Source organism: Solea solea, chromosome 3 (genome assembly GCF_958295425.1).
Source record: "Solea solea chromosome 3, fSolSol10.1, whole genome shotgun sequence".
Lineage (NCBI taxonomy): Eukaryota > Metazoa > Chordata > Actinopteri > Pleuronectiformes > Soleidae > Solea > Solea solea.
The window spans coordinates 6,041,064-6,061,319 of record NC_081136.1 but is presented as its reverse complement, the minus strand read 5'-3'; the positions used below and the strand labels follow the sequence as shown (position 1 = coordinate 6,061,319).

Sequence of the window (20,256 nt, the reverse complement as noted above, 5' to 3'; positions counted from 1 at the left end):
TTAGGGCCCCCAGGTGCAAGGACAAAGCCCCCTCCCCCCCCCTTACCTTTTCTTTTATTTGCTAGTTCAACAGTCTGGTTGCAAAAATGACCTAAAACATATAATAAAACAACCAAAATGACAATTAACAATTAACATAAAATAACACATTTATTAGACCACCAAATTAACCCCTTGCCTACCCCCCCAAAAAAGTCTCGGACCGCCTCTGCCTGTGACACAAAAACATATTTTTAGCAGATGAAATGTCACCTGAGGCGAATTTGATGGCAGGCGTTTGTGCGCAGGCGCAGAGTCAGAGGCGGAAGCTCCTGCCGCTGCTGCTGCTGCTGCTGCTGGTGAGCAGCACTGACACTGACATGGAGCGACGGTGTTAGCCGCCGAGTGTGTGAGTGAGTGTGTGGACGTCGGACCGGGCAACAACACAAGTATAAGTTCGTCTGAAACGTCGCAGTAGCTCCGTACGAACCTGACAAAAATGGTAAGTCACCGCCGCTGACTCGGTTTAAAAAAAAAGAAAGAAAAGAGGACATGGGGCGAGCTGCTAAGCTAATGTTAGCAAGGTGTACGGTTTCAGGAAGTGTTTTCACCTGCGCTGCCTTCACCTGGCTCTGTTAGCCTAGCCTGGATGCTAACAGGCCAAACGGTGTGAAGCAGCTGTGTCTCTCTCTGTCTCAGTGTCGTGCTTTTATTGTCTTAAAAAACTCTGTAACTTCATACCTTTGCTGTCTGTCCAACCATGTCATCATGTCATTATGTCATTTATTTACATAAATATAAGGTGTCTCTCTTTTATTGCCTTGAAAAAAAGTACAGATGCATGTTTGTTCTGCTATACTTAAATGAACTTAAAATAAGCTGTGAAAACATTTAATATATGCTCAAAATTTTGCATATTGATTTAATGCTATGTGTAGGGCCATTTCTAGCTTTGTGGGGGCCCTATGCATGATGCAGTTTGGGGGCCCCTATGGTGTGTTACGATGTTTCCATTAGGTGTCATACCAAAGTAACTGGCCCCCAACTGTTCAGTGTTTTGGTACCCTTACCTTGGGCTACCAGAGTAAAAGTATGATACGGTATGGGCGGAGCTAGAGCCATGACAGTCAGCTGACAGAAATATGTCACTCCCTTGCAACTGGTGTGTCTTTAACACCTGCAGTCTGTTCTCATACAAAGCTTGATTGTTTGTTGAAACAGCCACAAACACAAAAAAGAAAAGAACAAGCTGTTCTGTTGTTGTCCTTTGTATTGTGTCACGTTCAGCGTTGTCGTTATTGCACCGGTTACAATGTCACGCTATGTATCTCGCTAGTTAGCTACTTGTTAGTAATGAATTTTACATGTAACACTCCAACCCCCGTCAGGACTCTTTTGGATCTATTACTGTTTGTTTGGTAATTTCACTAGATAAACAGAAATCAACATAGACTGTTGTTGCCTGGAATAAAAATACAATAAACCATCTATTGTAAAGTGCAACAATGAAAACAAACCAACACTAATACTTATTACATTACATGTCATTTAGCAGACGCTTTTATCCAAAGTGACTTACAATAAGTGCATTAAAGATTTGGGTGCATTAAACTTAAATTTTTTTATAAACATAAAACTGTATAACATAACCAAATTACTTGGTGAGATATATATATATATATATATATATATATATATATATATATATATATATATATATATATATATGTACGCATATGTATGTATGTATATATATATGTGTGTGTATATATATATATATATATATATGTATATATATATATATATTCGTTTTCTTCTGCCCCACTAGGGTCATTTCTTTTTGACGCCATGACACTGTTTTCCGTTAGTATCCTCACTAACAGGAACAGGATGTGTAGCTGTCATTCATTCCCATCATAACTGTCTGTCGGACTTGGCGTACGTCACCCACAATTTTGACTTAATTATGTCACAAAAGCACCAGCCGCAGCTTATCACCACAGCTTATTTTTATTTATATCCTACTTTTATTTTTTAAGTATATTAGGGATTTGATAGAGACATGAGACGGTTACAGAAAAGGACAGGACATTTTAATTCTCCTCACAAGAGGCTGAACATGCAGTTTGGAGCCCCCTGGTGGCTTGGGGGCTCTAAAGCGTATGAACTGTATGCTTAGTAAAACATTTAGTAAATTAGCATAAAGTAAATGTTATATAAAATATAACAGAAAACCTGTAATGTGTGCTTAAATTGTAACATTATCATTTAATGCAGAGGGTCAACGTCAATAAGTAAGTAAGCAAGTATTTAATTTATACATTTTCAGTGTATATAAGATAACTCATGTTTATAACACCAGGTTTTTCTGTATTTGTGTGTTAGTGGTGTGTCTCACTGGAGGAAGAATGTAAAGAAAAAACCTTCTAAATTAAAGATAAGCCAATCATGTTAAGACGGAATGTGACACCCTTCATGAATTATTTTAGCTGGAGCAGAAAGAAAAAAAGTCATAAAAGTTATAATTATCACAATACTTTCACATAATTAATAACATACATTTGAATGAATGTTTAAGGTTTTACGGATTAAAAACAACAAAAACACGCTACAAACAGAAACATTTAAAGCAATTGCGTGCATTTTACATATATAAACATTTTAACCTGGACAGAGAAATATGTATCACGATCTATTTTGTTACTAAACTACTGCCCAGCCTTAATTTTATGTGTAATAAAAAGTGCAGCACTTCCTCTTGTTCAGTAATAAAGGAAGAAGATAATAACTGTTATATGTGTTCCTCCTTTAACTTGATCACAGCTCATCACTGTGATAAAGACCGTATCATTGGGTTTTTTTAAGCACAGGAACTGTTTATTTGTCAAAAAGGTATAATTCACCCCATGTTCTTTTACAGCACATTTTCAAATGTAATGCTTTGGTGCACCGTTTTTTAATTATGTGGCCATATGGTGGATGTAAAATGGCCTCCGCTCGCGTTTGAATGACTCAATATCGCTCTTGTTTACACTGATGTCACACTCAGTCTGATATGGATTCTGTTTCACATCTTTTAAATTACCAAGCTGTTAAAAATACATTTCCAAATCGATGTTTAAACACCTCGCCCTCACCAGCCATTTAAAAAAACCAACCCCACAATGCGGTGTAACTGTGACACATTTTCTGCTCCAATTGAAACATGACTCGGCCTAAATGCACTCGCTGGCTTGTGCATGGTGAAGCATCTATATCTGATTTTACAGATTTTAAGTCCACTATTTTGATACTCGATTGTTTTTTAAAGGAATTAAAACAAGATTTCAGAGTTTTTTCAGCTTCTTAAAAGTGAATATTTTCTGGTTTCTTTGCTCCAAATAACAAAGAAATCATAACAGCAGAATAATTTTGGGTTTGTGGACAAAAACAAGACATCATTTACAGGATTGAGAAACACATTTTTTGACATTTTATTTTATGTGCTGCTGATGTGGATCATTTAAAATCAGGTCAGCCAATGGCTGACGATGAAACTTAGTGAAAGATCCAGATATAGCAAATGCTTTTTGATCTATTTCTGTCTTTCGACTGTATTGACCCAGAGGAAGTGCACATCACGATGAAAAGCAGTTTTTGCACTTTGATCATCATCACACAACCATGACGGACAGAAATAACAGAACAACAGCACACACACACATACAGTATACTGTAGCATCGAGTGGAACGACGTTTACAAAGGATGTTGTTCTTGCACTAAGTCACTGGGTTTTAGGGCTGTTTGTGCTTGTGCAAAACCATTAATTTCATATCGTGGATTATAATCTGTCGGTTGTTTTCATGATAAATCAATTTGGATCATAAAATGACAGAAATCAGTGTTTCCGCAACCTCAGTGTGATTATAATGTATTCAGTTAAGTGTCATAGAGGGGTAATAAAGCAATTTTACCTGCTTATATCGTACTATCTTACATAATCGTGACAAGATTCATTCTGATCTGTTACGATGTCGCTGAGATATACACGTCTCAACTTGTTAAAAGGGAGTTCCTGTGTTTAATTTGAATTGCCGTTTAGATCAAGATGAAACTTGGTCTGACTGACATTTTGTTTATTCAGTACTTAACAAGCGTAAATATATATATATATATATATATACATATATATATTTAACATATATACGTTTTAACCAAGGTCTTTGTGACGTCATCAGTGGGCAGAATCTTCCCAAAATAAAGAAAAAATTCCAATTGATGCGTCACAAACTGTAGACAGGAAGTTGTTAACAGATGTGCGTGCGCGCATGGAGAGTGAGAAACCTGTTTTGTTGGCAGCTGTGTGTGCACGTGTGAGTTTTGGCGTGGTTACCGACAGAGAGCATATTGGAGAAACAGGCGGGGCTGCAGAGAAGTTAACAGATGGTCTGATGGTCTCTGGTGACTCTTTGTGTGCGACATATTTGAGCTGTGTGTTTGCTCGACAGTGTTAACGGCGAGCAGATTTTCCTTTCCTGCAGCTGTTTGTTAAAGGCTGTAGTTGAATGCTCTAGAATGTACAGCACTACTTCATCAAACAAGTCTAAAAAGGCTGCAACGATTGCGGAAATTGATCGCAAACCGTTTTGATAATTGTTCAATCAGTTTTTAGTGTTTATTTCTCTGGTTTTTCACCTTCTTAAATGTGAATATTTTCTTGTTTCTTTGCTCCATGTGACAAAGAAATTTCTGAAACTGAATGGTTTTGGTTTGCGATATTTGAGAACATCATGACTTTGTGTTTTTGGGAAACACCAGTCAACTTTTTTCTGCATTTTCTGACATTATATGGACGAAACAAAACAACTTGTGAATTAATTGAGTAAATAATCAAGAAGTTTGAACTGTAATTTATTCATATAAATCCAAACTCCCCGCCTTTCCACATGCTAGTTTTACCATGAGATGTTTTCTTAAAAAAGATGTGTATTATATTGTTATATTGAGATGTATTGTGTTGCCAAATTCCTGCAAATCCATTTCTATGTACTATCAGGACAACATATAATTATGTCGGCTCATCCCTAACTTAAAATGTCAGAAATGATGACAATGATAACGTTCTCAAATGTCTTGTTTTGTCCACAAACCAAAATACACCAGAAAAGAAAACATAATAACATTGAAGAAGCGAGAAAATACGGAGAGCTTGTTTTAATCTTCTCGGCCCTATTTACTGTTGTCTTATTTATTTAATATTTATTTTGTAAAGCCTCGTCTTAAATTTGTCCTGGTGTTTTTGTGTGTGTGTGTGTGTAGATGCGTTTCATGCTGCTGTTCAGCCGGCAGGGGAAGCTGCGCCTGCAGAAATGGTACACGGCCACAGCCGAGCGGGACAAGAAGAAGATGGTGAGGGAGCTGATGCAGATCGTCCTCGCACGCAAACCAAAGATGTGCAGCTTCCTCGAATGGAGGGACCTCAAGATTGTCTATAAAAGGTAAAACAAAAAAAACCGCCACGTCACACGTTTGTCCTCAGAGACTGTCCACACGGAAAAAGTCTAGGTGATGATGTCATAATTCCACGTCGCTCTTGCGTTTACTGTTGCTCATTTTCATCTCTTCTTCTCCTTCTCCTATACATTGTTTTGTTTACTTAATCAAATAAAGTTTTACTTAAACGTACTGTATCTGCATGCTCGGTGTCTTCTTCTCTGGTTTTGTTGTATTTCGGTAACAGCGCCACACATAGGCCTGGTGGGGGGGGGCGGGTTCTTGTGAATGAAGACTTTTCGTGAAACGTTGTCGCGTTCACGGGAAAACTTTTTAAAAACAACAAAATCAAGTTATATTAGAGTTATGGACTGAGTCCTAGAATTTGTTTTACAACATGTTCACGTTATATTTCTAGAAAATGACAGTGTGCACTGTAACCACATAACAAAGACAAAACTGTCACGGTCATGTACATCATGTGATCTAAGAAAGAGGACAACTCAACTTCAATCTTTTTCCAATAAGTTTCCAGGCAGGATGTACACGAAAAGGTGCAACGCTGCCCTCTACTGTTCAAAGTTCCCAATTACATTTTTGGAACACTTCCAAGTTCTTACAGACAGATGGAATCGGCAAAATGAGTGTGCGAAATATGTTAAATTTCACCTCAGAAGAGACTAAATGACCTCTGCAGTTCAGTTTGCTTTAGGGAAAATCGTATAGATGTGTGTGTATATATACATATATGTGTATATATATATGTATACAGTATATATATACATATACATGTACATATAGGGGTGGAGTGGCTCAGTGGTTAAGACCCTACCTTGTGTACCAAAGACATCATGGTCGCAAGTTCGATTCCACCCCTGGCTAATTGTACTTGATTCCATTGTAAGTCGCTTTGGATAAAAGCGTCTGCTAAATGACATGTAATGTAATGTAACATATATATAATGTCAGTGTCAGTAATTGGCCCAAGTGATTTTGATATATTGGTATATTGGCGAAAAGTCCAATATTTTAGCATCCATATGGATCATTAAAAGGATTTTTATAGTATTGGCTAATACAATTACACAACTGAACAAAATCTTGTAATTTTTAGACATTTGAATGCATAAATGTGGCTTGTTGCTGCTTGGGGAAAACGCCCTTTTCTTCTGGGTTTTTGAGTAACGCAGCAGGTTTTGTTCTTCCTCCTTCGTTTCTCTCTGAAGTTCCATATAGACAGAGCCGTGGAAGTTGTTTGTGTGTGTGTGTGTATGTTTGTGTGTGGGTTGAGCTGCGGTAGATCTTCAGGTGGGTGGACAGGGTGAGACCCTGCATTCCATTTTCTCTGATCCGACAACACGGCAGCGAGTCAAGGCTCATTACTGTGAGCAGCAGAATGCAGAGGTGGACCAGAAAACAAAGACGCCATCAGCCTGTGTTTGTGTGTGGGTGTGTGTCTGTAGGCGGGTGATGTGTGTTGAGGGATTTCCTGCAGTGGAAGTGAAGCGAGGAAACTCTGTGCTTGTAGTAGAAACTCTGCTGTTCAGCAGAAAATCCCCTCTTTCCCTTTTCCTGCAAGCCTTGCATTTTGAATCCCTTTTTTTTTCTTCTCCCTATTTAGTGACTCTCTGCTCATGTGTTGTTCTAACCTCACTGTAGCTTCTTGTTTGTATCATACAATGTACTGTACTGATAATTGCTGTTCATGTGTCATGTAGGTACGCCAGCCTTTATTTCTGTTGTGCAATCGAAGAGCACGACAACGAGCTGATCACGCTGGAAATCATCCATCGCTTCGTAGAGCTGCTCGATAAATACTTTGGAAGCGTAAGTGATTCGTCTCCTCGAGTGTCTGCGTTGTGTTGCTGTAGTTGACGTCACACACACACACACACACACACACACACACACACACACACAAGGTTGTCATTGTTCCGTCCAAAACTCCTGCACCCAAAACCTGGCCATGCCAAGAAAGCAATGATGTCGATGGAAGTGCTGCGTGTTTATCAAATCAGGCTTCTCCAAATCAAATTTAAGGCCATTTTGTTACCCCTTGTAATTAAATTTGATGCCAACTGCATTAGCATCACTGTTTAAAGAATATAAAGAAGGAAAAAAAAACATTAAAATGTGTCCCATACTGTCAGTACATGTATTAACCTAGTCCATCTTCCAACCACCAATAATCTTGACCGTTCTTTAATCCAATACAAGCCGACTTTTGTCTATAAAGCACTTTAAAAACAGCTTTACATCAGATATTAATAAAAATATAGAAAGATACAACCTAAAAAGAAAAAAAACGGACAATAAAGTATGTTATTGTCCGTACTGAGTCGAAAGCCAAAGAGTAAAAATGGCTGAAGACAACAAGTGAGGTTGGGCTCGCATGGTGGTGTAGTGACTAGCACTGTTGCCTCACAGTCTTATGAGTCTCTGAGTCACATTTGTCATAACTGGACTTGGAGGACAAGGCTGTTGACCTTATCAGGCAGGACAATGGGTTTTTGATGTTTGGTAACGTTTAAATGTGAAGACTGGTGCAGGTCTGATGGGTTTCTGGACAATCTGGACCTTTTTTAACAGACTTTACCGTTGCGTTTGCTTGTGCAGGTGTGCGAGCTGGACATCATCTTTAACTTCGAGAAGGCGTACTTCATCCTCGACGAGTTCCTGATGGGAGGAGAGATCCAGGACACGTCTAAGAAGAGCGTCCTCAAAGCCATCGAACAATCGGACCTACTGCAGGAGGTAATGTCTGCTGCAGAGTTGTAGGTCCGTCTTCTCCACAGAGGACGCCCGAGGCAGTTATTCCGCTTCATTCTGCTACAAAAACTAATTTGCAAAGGCAAACAGGATCAGTTTGCTGTTGCTGTTTGTTTAAAAGCTCAAAACTCCACTCATAGTGGGAGTGTACCAGCAAACCTGAAGTATACGTATTCACCTAAACCTGTTTATGTGTCCCCTAAATGTCTCACTGTTGTCCTGGTATGTTTATATGCTGCATGCTTGTAGACAAAATGCTGCGTTCCATTTACATCACATTTTAGAATAATATTGAATATTTTTTTAACTCCCATTTTGCAGGAGGACGAGTCGCCCAGGAGTGTGTTGGAGGAGATGGGCTTGGCGTAAAATGCAGACAGCCATGTTGTGAGAGACTAAAGGTACCAAGGTTAGAGGGCTGGATGAGAGGGGACGGGACAGAATCTGGGATTGGACGTTCTTTTTGGACTGACACGTTTGGCTCTGTGTATCTGTGGCTCTGGGGACTGATGAGGGAACAGAATGGACCCTGACATCAGCAGGCCCTGAAGCTGTGTGTCTCTGTGTGCGTGTGTGTGTGTGTGTGCGTGTGTGTGTGTGTGTGAGTGAGCTAAGCGTGGGGAAAGAGGAAAAAAAAAAAAAAGGGTTACACTTCTATTTATGTGTGTGTTTTGATTTCAAACGAGGAAAGAGAGTAACTTAAGAATGAGACGCGACGGTTGAAAGTGCTGTTACAGTCGCAGTGAGGCAGCTCCAACAGTCGCACCTCATCATGAATGTTTGTGACACACTGATTGTTAAAACGTGAGGAGCGAGACGAGAAGACAAACTAAATAAAGACCCGAGACATCTGGCGTTTGATTCTGTGTTTTCAACAAACTCTCACAAAGTGATCAAAACCAGCAACACGGATCATTTCTCCCTCATCACGCGTGTGGATCTCAGCCATCAGGGAAATCTTTCATAAAAGCAGCTCACAGATGTGTATATTTTTAAAAAGAAAAGGGCTTTGTAATTTCTTAAAACCAGACGAATGCTACAGTTTTTAACAAATGAGGGGGGGGGGGGAATAACGTGTATTTGTTGGGACTATTTTTGGTGGCGGATGGATCCACACTTGGGGCAGCAGAGGACGGTGTTTGGTTTGTTGTTGTTGGTTTTGAGCCGCACGCAAGATTTTGTTGACAGAATAAAACATTTTAAAGCCAGATTTTGTCACACTGGCGTTTCTGCCGGTTGATGATCGTGTGACGACGTGTGACAGGGAAACCAACACTAACTCTTTCACTAACGACGGAAGCGTCGATTTATCACTCATTCATTTAGAGCTCCAGACGTCACGCGGCTCACGTTTGTTGACGCCGCCATGTTGGCAGGAAAACAAGCTTCCGAGAAATGAGCGGCACCGGTGCCGGTTTCAAGACGTCAGAGTTTCCTGCGTGCACTTTAAATCCACGTAGAACGAGCAATTTACCGCAGAACCTGACGGACTGATCCTTATACTGCCCCCTGGTGCTTTTCACGAGTATGGAACTGCAGCATTACGACTAAATCAATTTTCTGATAAACTTTCCTTCCCTACGTCCTACTCGGGGAAAATGCTTACATGTAAAATAAGGCTGAAGTTGGCATCTGGGTTTTCAGCTTCCAGGTTGTTAGTTAAGGGGAAACTTGAGGGGAACTTAACAGTAGAGCTGAAACAATTAATTGACGAATCGATTACAAAATTATTTGACGACTATTTTGATAATCGATGAATCGGTTTGAAGCTTTTTTCATGATTAAAAGAAAAGATTTCCGATTGATTCAGCTTCTTAAATGTGAATATTTTCTTCATTTCTTTGAAATCATTAAAAGTCAATCATTTTAGATTGTGGACAAAACAAGACATTTGAGAACATAATCATTTCCAGGTTTGACGAACACCGATCCACATTTATTAAGGTTTTCTGATATTTTATGGACCAAACGATTAATCGAGAAAATAATCGACAGATTAATCGATCATGAAAATAATCGTTAGTTGCAGCTCTACTTAACAGCAATCGTGCCCCACACTTTGTCAAATAGAAAACGTTTTTCCTTAAGTTTCCTTGAATTTGGATGCTAACTTCAGTGCCGTGATCTACTTGTTTGCTGCCGGTTATTTTAGTGGTGAGTAGCGTCACTTTCTGCCAAAATGGCATTTTCTGCATGATGGTATTGCGTGACGTCCGCTGCCGGAGCTCTATAATGAGAGCAAAACAATTGAGCTCAAATCATGATTAAGTTTCAGTTTTGACTATAATCTACTCTCATTTATATTTTACGTTTGTTCCTATTTGCTGCAGGAAACCATGGCAACCAAACGGCTTCCTATAATATTGATTGAAATGTATTCACTTTAAAAGAAGAGAAAGCACAAGCGAGTGCTGTTGAAATTTATCTCTGAAAAATAGTGTGCGATAACGTCAAAAAAACCAAAACGAAGAACTAAAAGAAAACAGTAGAGTGGACTCTACATTTCACTGCTTCCAAAACGGATTATGGGATGTTGCGAACTCTCATCCTTTATTTGCTAAATCTGTGTCCATCGCAGGAATTCGCCTTTACCTTTTCACAGATATGACGTTTCCACCTCCTTTCCTACTTTACTTTGCGATATTTTGCCGAATTTTCTGTTTCCTGCTCAAGTCTGGCAAATGGAAACCCACTAATATTCTCTTTACGCTCGAACCACCGCCCGTGATACAACAGCTGCTCGCGCGTTCAGACAGCGTCTCCTCCGCGGTGTTTGATGCTGCCCTCTGCTGTAATAAACAAATCTGTGTTGCTGTATAAGTCGACTGTGGGGGTTTTTACGGTCACTTAACTTACGACTAACCACACGCGCCCACTTCAACATTCTTTCCCTGTCGTTAATCATCGACCTCCTCTTATGCAATGACTTGCAGTGAATGTTGTAAATGTCATTTTCTTGTTTGTAAATGAATTCATGTCAAACGGAGCGAAGGTTTTGGTGTAGACTGATTCTGAGGCAGGGGGAGATGATGATGATGCAGAGCTGTGAAGAGCCTTCATGTGGGGGGGGAGCTAAAGGGACTCTTATGTGTGAATGTAATTTTATAAAGAAATAAAAACATTTTAAGCTACATGAAACCAGTTCTCTGTGTTTTGTGAAAGTTACGGATTGAAATGTGTTCAACGACTTAAGAACATGACTCCTCTGAAAAAGGGAAGGTGAAGCCGAAGGTTTCATATCTCTACAAACTTTACCAAAGATAGTTATTCAAGGAAAACGGACTGATCAAACGGGCAGCTACCAATCATCAAAAAGACCTTTTAAAGTTGTAAATGTCCTCAACGTGTTTCAACATTAAGAGGAATGTGAAGGTTCTTATCAAAATGTCCTCATAGCGCTGAAACGTTTTGCGATCAAAAGGTCAAAATGTCCTCAAGGCATCGGATCTTCTCAAGTAAAAATGCCCTCGAAATGTCAATATGTGCTGACATTAAATGTCCCTTTTTAAAAAGCTCTGTCATCAAGATGTTCTCACAAACATTGTATGTTTCCTCACGTCATAATGTCCTCAAAATGATGGGATTGAACCAAAATGTGTCCTCACACACACACTCATTTGTACAGCTATTCTTCTTAGGACTCTGCATTGATTTCGAAAGCTTTAACCATAACCAGTTAATGCCTGACCCTAACCTGTACCCTCACCACAATTCAAATCTAAGTCCTGGTTTTGAGGACTACTGGTCCTGACAAGGTCGGTGTTTATGCCAGAGATGTCCCAAAGAGATAGAAAACACACACACACACACACAGGCACACACAAACTGCCAATTCATTCAGCAGCTTGTGTTCATTCAGCAGCTCCAGCACTGCAGCTAATTGGTTCCAGCAAAAAAAAAAGGGAGGGGAGATGAGTGGGTGCGTGGGTGTGGGTTGCACAAGGAGGAAAAAAAAAATCTTATGAATGAAAACCCAGTCTGGTGACGTCAATGGGGGCCGTTTGACGCATGAATCACGTGGTCCGGGGGGGACGGAGGGGAGGGGGAGGTATAAGAGAGCGGGAGCCGCTCTCCGTGCTCCTGAAAACAGACGAGACACGTACACGCGGCGGAATCCCCCCCCAGAGAGGAGAGCAGAGAGAGGGAGCCAAACAATAACAACAGCAGTGACACCGAATATCAGAAAACAAACCACAACAACAACAACAAAAAGCTGTGTGTGTGCGTTTGTGTGTGTGTGAGAGAGAGTGAGAGCAGGACCTGTAGCAGACCTGACGTGACGAGGAGGCGGCGCTGGACTCTTCACGCTGAACAAGTGAGTGACAACTTCGTGAACTCATTATGACTGATGATATGAGCAGAAATGTGATAAATGTGCACACGTTTAAACTGTTGCCGTGCAGTAAACTGGTGTTTTTCAATGTGTTTACAACAACAAACATGTAAAATGGACAGAGGGGGAGGAGGGGGATTCCTCACGACTCAGTTTATTTATTTTATTTCACCTTTAATTGACTAGGGATTTACACTGATATTAAAATCTCTCATGTAAGTTATTTAAAAAAAAAAAAAGATATATAATGTATGGTATGTTTTATTAATCACAACAGCCTTCCCTGTTTAAAAGTGAGCGAGACGTGAGCTGTGTGTTTAAATGAGCGTGAACTGCGTCTCCCGTGGGAGCTCAGACTCACTGTTCCCTCCACTGGCCGTCATTCATCAGCATCAGCATCATCCTCATCATCATAATTACCTTAAATTGTTGCCATAAATACCCAGATTCTGCCTCCGCTGCCTCCTGATGATTAATGCTGCTCATTTGCTGCCTTTGATGGTGTTGATGCTCTCAGAGCTGCTGCAGGATGAACTGGGAGTGAGGAGGTGACTGGTGCGAGCATGCAGGAGGAGCAGGAGGAGGTCCAGTCATTGTTAGATGCTGCAGAACACGTCTCCACCACTCAAAACACCATTAAAAAAAACCCATCACCATTTAAATATTTAACATGCATATTAAATAAATCTCTTTATTCAACGGCAGAAATTAAATATTTAACATGTTTTAATTATTGTGTCGTATGCATAGTAATGAACACACGCACACAAACAAACAGGCACATACAATCAAATCAAACTTTATTTGTATTGCATCTTTTATACAAACAAACACACATCACAGCAAACACAATAAAGCCACAATCATTTACCATACACTGAAACACCAGAGGCAAGATTTCTACATAAATAATTAAAAATAAAAAAAATGAATCATACTATATATAAAATGCCACAAATAACTAAGCAGAATAATAATGGCACAGTTATATACATTAACTAAGCTAAGAATACAAACTAAGAATATATATAAAAAAAGTAAATGTAATTTGGTTGAGAGAAATTAAATAAACAAAATGAGCAAAACTGATTAAAATAAAAGAAAGACATCATTCAATTTGAATCCAGATAAAAAAAAAAACAAGTTGTTTTTTTATATGTAGATTTATATTCAGATGCACTTGTTGCACCATAAACCGTCTGCGTTGAAGATTTCAGCACCAAGGACAGTAACGGCAGCAGCGGGAGTCGCTGTCCTTGGTGCTGAGCTCCATCAACAAAATGGCATTCTGATGATGCAGTGGTGCCACTGCTGCGCCTGCACGCACGCACGCACACACACACACACACACACACACAGCTGCATATTTCACCTCTCTCTTCTGTGCTCACACCTCATCAGCTGAACCGCAGCGAACCTGAAAAAAAAAAATCAACATAACAATACCATAATGTGATGATGACAAAAAAGATCATGTTTGACATGTTTGACAGAATGTAAAACAGACAATTTTTTGGTGTTTTTATTCATCATAAGTACATGCAAAACCAGGGATGAGCCAATATTGGTCAAAATATCATCAGATATCAGGAAAAGAAAAATGTTTATTTCTTCTTGATGGGAGATAATCAAAGTGAATTTTGCTCAATTCAACTTTTTTCTCCCCTTTTGGCCAAACAAGAACTCATACTGCTGTCAGTGCTGTGTGGATTGATTTTTATTTTATGAAATAAAGGCATAATTTTAACTTTTTTTTCCAGTCACCTGATTGTTTGAAAAGCTACGCGTCAGTCACTGAATATTAATCTGTACTTAACATTGTACAATTTATTCCGTTGACTTCCCAGACCTTCATGGTCCATGTCCTTCTTTAGGAATTCCTTTGTTGCTTAAACTGAAGATGTATATCTTTGCTTTTTCTCTCTCCTGCAGACATTCCTGACTCCGCCCTCCTTGTTCCTCACAGTGTGTCCTGCTCGGAGTGGCCATGATTGGGTCCCAAAATGCCTCAAGTGTCCTTACCCTCCTGGTCCTCCTCACAGGAGCTTCTCTCCTCCATGTGTCCAGCCCAAAGTCCGTCGGTGTCTCAGAAGACGACAAAAACCCAGACAGAGGTACCGTCTCTGGGCTGAAGGTGTCGGCAGACGAGGAGACGCGATCATTAGAGAGAGAAGAGGCAGAAGAGGAACTCTTTAAAGATGTGGATCCCAAAACGCTGGCGGCAGTTTTACTGGAGGCTCTGAATCAATCGCAGGGAGCAAGAGGGGAAGAGGAGATGAAGGCTGAGAGTGGGGAGGTTAAAAAAGAAGAGGAATACAGACAAGTGAGAACGATGGAAGGAGCAGACCGACACAGAGATGGACGACAGGAGCTAGAGCTGCTCATGGCCACACAGGGGAGGGAGCAGGAGGAAGAGGAGAGGAGGAAAGCTCAGGAGGAGGAGGAGAAGATGACCGAGAAGGTGACGAGCCGCACGACGAGTCAGACGGTCCAGGTCCAGCAGTCGGTGAGTCCAGAAGGCGGAGCGGAGAAAGGGAAGGGTGACGCTTCCCAGCATGGAACTGCCAAGACTGAACAAGGCGAGGAAGAGGAGGAGCAGCTCAATCCTGAGGAGCTGAAGAGTCTGGAGACCATGATGAAGGAGTTTCCTCGTTTGGACACAGCCACCAAGAGGAAGGTGGACTCCGAAAACCAGAGAGAGAGCAGAGGCTACAGCAACAACAACTACATTGTGCCGATAAATAAAGGTGGTAACATCGCCATGTCGAAGAAGAAGCTAAAATGGCAGGAGGAGACGCAGAAAGGGTTGAACGTGCCGTCGTTTAGGGGAGGCAACTTTATGGATGACTTTGAGGACACTAATTATGAGAATAACGCAGTGCAGTCCCAGCAGCCTCCAGCAGAGCAGGATGTGATGGAGGAAGACGAGCCTGACGTCGATGACGACGAGGAGGAGGAGAAGGAAGAGGAGATGTTGAGTCCGGAGGAGGAGGAGGCTCGCGCCAAAGCGGAGCAGGAGGAGATGAGGAGGCAGGCGGCCGAGGCACAGCGAGCAAAGATGGAGGAGGAGAAGCTGGCGGACATCGCCTCGGACATGCTGCTGCGCTACATGGTCAAACAGACTAACGGGAACAAGAAGTACAGCCCGTCACTGTCCAACGCTGCGGAGGACAAGAGGTCGGACGAGGATCCGGAAGTGATGGAGGGGGACGACATCGATCCTCAGACCATCGACAAGCTGATCGAGATCTCCAGCAAGCTCCACCTCCCCGCCGACGACGTGGTGGACATCATCAGCGACGTGGAGAAGAAGAAGAAGAAGGACGTGCCGCCCGAGCTCTCTTCACGTTGGCAGCAGCCTCTGACTCCGATCTCGTCGTCTTTCTCGTCCAAAAACGGCTTTGCACTGCCTCCGATTTCGACCAATCAAAACAACTTCCCTGACGCCAAGCAACCGTCTCCTGCCGTCAATCTCCTCAAGACCTGGTTCCACGACAAGACGGCACCGAAATCACCAGATCGTTGGAGCAAACCTGTCAACTCTCTGCAGAATCTGTGGCCCAGACCTCAGAGGCCGCTGTCAATCAAACAGGACTTCTGGCGCAAATCACCCAAGTCGGTCTGGACCGGCTACCCTTCGTACCCCTACGTTTATCCATTCTACTACCAAAGGAAGCCCTACCCAGACTACTACCCCGTCTACTACTCACCTTCTCCTAGACCCAAGCCCCGTTACTACATCCCCAAACCTGCCATCACCCTCAACAAGTTCCTGGGGAATTCTCTGGACGATGGCGACTCATTTCCTCCCAAACGTCGCTATCACAGTTGGGTCCAGCCCCGACTGAAAGCCCCTCCCTCTGCGGGGTTTCAGCAGAAGCCGTACTACAGCAGCTACAACCTTCGTCTGTACCCTCGTACGTTTCAGCCTCTGCCCGTTGCTAAACCGCGCTCCCCTCCCAGGATGCCCGTCATCTCTCCTCCACAGAAGCAGAGGTATTACTCAGCCGTGGCACCGGCAGCGACGAGGAATGAAGATTATTACACAGCTGGAAAATTGTCCGACAGCAGCAGCAGCAGCAGCAGCAGCCGCAGCCGTGACGATCTGGAGAATTACATACAGAGGATCCTCATGAACCGACCACAGATCCTGGACTGAAGCACAGATGAGGAGGGAGAAAGAGCCTGATGAATGAAAACAAGGAGAGACGACCTGAAACCCAGTGTGTTTCTTTATGATTTAGTTTTGCTGGTATTTGGTTTTTAGTTCATACAGGTTTCTTTCTGATGTTTTCATTGGTTGTTATTGGGACGAGGTCATTCCCAGAGGTAATCTGGATAACATGGAACGTTGGAGGGGAAAAGGAATGAGAGAGATATACATCGTCACTCCTCCAGTGCAGAGGAGGGGGAGGAGGAGGAGGAGGAACGTGGATGATCTGTTGGAAAAGCATGACGTGGCAAAAGACTTGTATCATGCTAGGACTCGTCATCCAAACTCCCGACGTGACCGCATTCTCCATTTGGACGTTGTACAATGCCAATAGAGGAGGACGTGTGACTGTGTTGTTAGCTGTACCTTTAAAACAAACACCTTTAGAGTCCCCATGAGTCGTAGGTCGTGACGGCGGCTGATGGAGTTTTACTGTGCATAAAAAGAACATTTGTGGGATTATCTCAGGCAGGGAAAACGAAAAAAAAACACACCATACTTCACTACCATTAGTATGTGGACACCAAATGTTACCTTAAACTAAAAGCATCAGTGGCGTTTTGAGGGGTTTTAGGGGGCTCAAGGGCAAAAGGAACCTGAGGGAGTTTGTTTCCAGAAAAACTAGCTATTGTTAGCACTGAATTTACAGGTTATCCAATTTTGTTTTACTACAAATTCAACAATCGGCACAAGCGTAACAATTGTTTTCTTTTGCTCCGTTTTTTGACTCACTAAAGTCAGATTTTTAGCCATTTAACAAAAGCTTGGCTTAAGTCCATGATATCTTCAGAATGTGTTTGCCTCTTTCTCTCGCCTTTAGGCAGTCATAAACATCAAGATGACTCTGGGAACATATACTTACGATATCATGGACTTAAGCAGGTGCAGATTTTATTGTGGGACCCTTTTGTTAGGTGGTTAAAATCAGTTTTTCCTTGCGTTACAAGGCTTTATGACGTGGTTTGCGGAAGAATTAGCTTCGTTCTGATGTAGCTGTTGTTTCTGAGGACTAATGCTGTCAGCCATTTTGGGTCAGGTTCCCCCCCCCCCACACACTCAACTTGGAAAAAACCCAACAATAATTTATAGGAAAATGTGCACCAGGGTGTTGCTGTGCTACGACGGGAGAGGACTGTGATCGAGTGTCCACATACTTTTGGCCGTAAATCCTAATCAAGGTCATACGTAGACGTAAAGACAGTGTAAAGTTATACCCTCGACTTAAAAATGAATCCATTTTATGCAAATATATAATTTTGTATTATTTGTATGAAACATAACATGAGTCAGACTCATCATGTATGTTCATACGTTCACACCAAAGCTCCTATTGATGAAATATGAGGCAGCAGCAGCAGCATATTTCATGCAGGGGCTGTGGAAGCCACATGAACACCACTGGAACGGCTTGGATGACTCATCCCTTTGCATAACTTCAATTACCTTGTTGCCATGGCGCCAAACCTCGGCCGAACTCCATACAGTTGACACCTACAGAGGGGGCTGCAGTGGTGGAGGCACGCTGGTCCTTTTATGAAACAAAAGCAGCTTAAAGGCTGTTGACTTTTTATGTCGTTATTTTTTAATCCCGTGAAAAGATCTTAATCTTCTCTTCACGAATTAAGTGGTAAATCAGATTTTATTGAGTGTGGTTGTATGAGGTGTATTATTTCACCCCCCCCCACACACACACACCAAACCCCATAGAGAAAATCAGCGATTTTACATCACAGAATGCAATGAGTTCAAATGTCTTATTTTGTACATTCTGAAAAACAACACGATTGACCTCTAAACATATTCTCTAGATGTCGGTTATTTAAGGAAGCATAGATTTTATTTGCTAGAAGGATGAAAAAGTGGCACCTCATACAACCAGAACTATTCCTTTAAAGAGAGTCATTCTAAGTGTCCCTTAAATCAAAGTTTTCTTCAGATGCTCCTCTTCATCGCCATCTCAAAGTCTATTTTTTTATTATTCTTTTTTGATAGTTTTCCGAGCCGTCGCTGGAACATTGTTTACATTTGTACGTGGGGCGTTGTTTCCGGTCTCAGAGCGACCGACGTCTGCTGCCTTACATATGTCACTGTGACATTTCCTGCCATGGTGCTCGATATCAGCGTTTCCCACACTTTCTATACAGGGGGGCACTTTTCAAAGATGTGACCCAAAATAATTTGGCAAATTTGTCGGGGGGCCCAAAAAATCCCTTCCTGTGACCCTTCTGTGGGTCCCGACCCAATGTTTTCTTTTTTTCTTACCACTTGATATTATCCATGAAAAAAAAGGCTGTAGCGGAGGCAGATGAGATTATGGAAACAATGGGAACAGTTTGTAAAAAAAAAAAAAACAACACCACAGTTTATATATAAACGATCATAATTTCACCGCTTGGATCCGACAACGACGAAAAAAAACACAAACAAAAAATAATCTGCTGAGATTTTCCTTCTCTTCTTAAACGACTACTGATAATCAGTAGTCAATAATTATGTGAGTAGGACCGGGAGCAAGTGTTTTGCTCTTGTAGCGTTTGTAGGTGTTGTTTGACCTTTGTGGACGTCTGTTGCTAAGCGATGAGCAAACCTCAGCATCTGTGTGTCGACAATCGAGCAGCGGCGGGGAAAAAAAAGGAAAAATATAGAGAGAGAGAGACAGACGGAAGAAAAAGTTTTTGTAATCTTTTTGATTTGTCGTTTTCTATGAGATTGAGACTAAAGTTAGAGTTCGAAACAACAGGGCTGAAGGTGAAAGTACAAGTGTCTGCACGTTTCTCTATACTTGCATTTAAATGGCCTCTCTTTTTTTATTGTACGAGCATCGATTAAAAAAAAAAACAGCATTTAAAAAAAAACAACAACCTTAATGTTGACAGAAACAATGACATTGGTGTGTAAAAAACAAAAAAAAAACAAAGAGTAAAATCATTGTTTGAGTCATGTATGCGGCCAGTATTGTCTTTCTAGATGTACCTTGTTGTGACCATCGTAATAAACATGCATTTGCTGGATGTTTGCGGCGAAGAAAAACGAATAAAGTTGACTATTTTTATCACAAGAGGGAAAAAAACAAAAAGGCTGGTGTCGTTTGTGTCACAACCTGTGGAGCCGGCCCCCCCCCGGCGGTCACTTTATAACGCCGGAAGATGGGGGTCACATTTTCCCTTCCCTCACTCACACTTTGAGTGACAGGGCAGCTGCTACAGTAACAGCGTGGTTTCCTGATGAATAAGTCACTAAGGGGATAAATCACATCCAGTGTCGAGCACCGTGTTCTGATCACAGCTGAGACTCTCGCCGCAGGAACACGCAGGAGTTCAGTGGGGTGTGTGTGTGTGTGTGTGTGAGTGTGGATTCATATCTTTATGAGCACCAAAGAACGTATAAACCTACATTTTTGAGGACATTTTGTCTGTTTCTCACCACTTTACTGGGCTTTTTCCAGGGTTGATTTTAGAGTTAGGGTCAGAATTAGATTAAGGGTTAGAT

The 20,256-nt window shown here is 41.5% G+C and overlaps 2 protein-coding genes across 2 annotated transcripts; both read left to right on the top strand.

Moving 5' to 3' along the window:
- Window positions 1-321: 321 nt before the first annotated feature.
- On the top strand, window positions 322-11,359 carry ap1s1 (adaptor related protein complex 1 subunit sigma 1). Its single transcript, XM_058625940.1, has 5 exons — window positions 322-481; window positions 5,279-5,457; window positions 7,171-7,279; window positions 8,069-8,206; window positions 8,543-11,359. The coding sequence occupies exons 1-5, from the start codon at window positions 479-481 to the stop codon at window positions 8,588-8,590; spliced, it is 477 nt and encodes a 158-aa protein (XP_058481923.1). The 5' UTR covers window positions 322-478; the 3' UTR covers window positions 8,591-11,359.
- Window positions 11,360-12,299: 940 nt separating this feature from the next.
- On the top strand, window positions 12,300-19,684 carry vgf (VGF nerve growth factor inducible). Its single transcript, XM_058626238.1, has 2 exons — window positions 12,300-12,536; window positions 14,487-19,684. Exon 2 carries the CDS (start codon window positions 14,542-14,544, stop codon window positions 16,711-16,713), a length of 2,172 nt encoding a protein of 723 aa, XP_058482221.1. The 5' UTR covers window positions 12,300-12,536; window positions 14,487-14,541; the 3' UTR covers window positions 16,714-19,684.
- Window positions 19,685-20,256: the final 572 nt, after the last annotated feature.

Coding starts and splice junctions, on each gene's coding strand:
- ap1s1 (XM_058625940.1), top strand. Junction 5,458..7,170: donor CTCAAGATTGTCTATAAAAG/GTAAAACAAAAA, acceptor TGTGTCATGTAG/GTACGCCAGCCTTTATTTCT. Junction 7,280..8,068: donor TCGATAAATACTTTGGAAGC/GTAAGTGATTCG, acceptor TTGCTTGTGCAG/GTGTGCGAGCTGGACATCAT.
- vgf (XM_058626238.1), top strand. CDS start 14,542: ATGATTGGGTCCCAAAATGCCTCAAGTGTCCTTACCCTCCTGGTCCTC.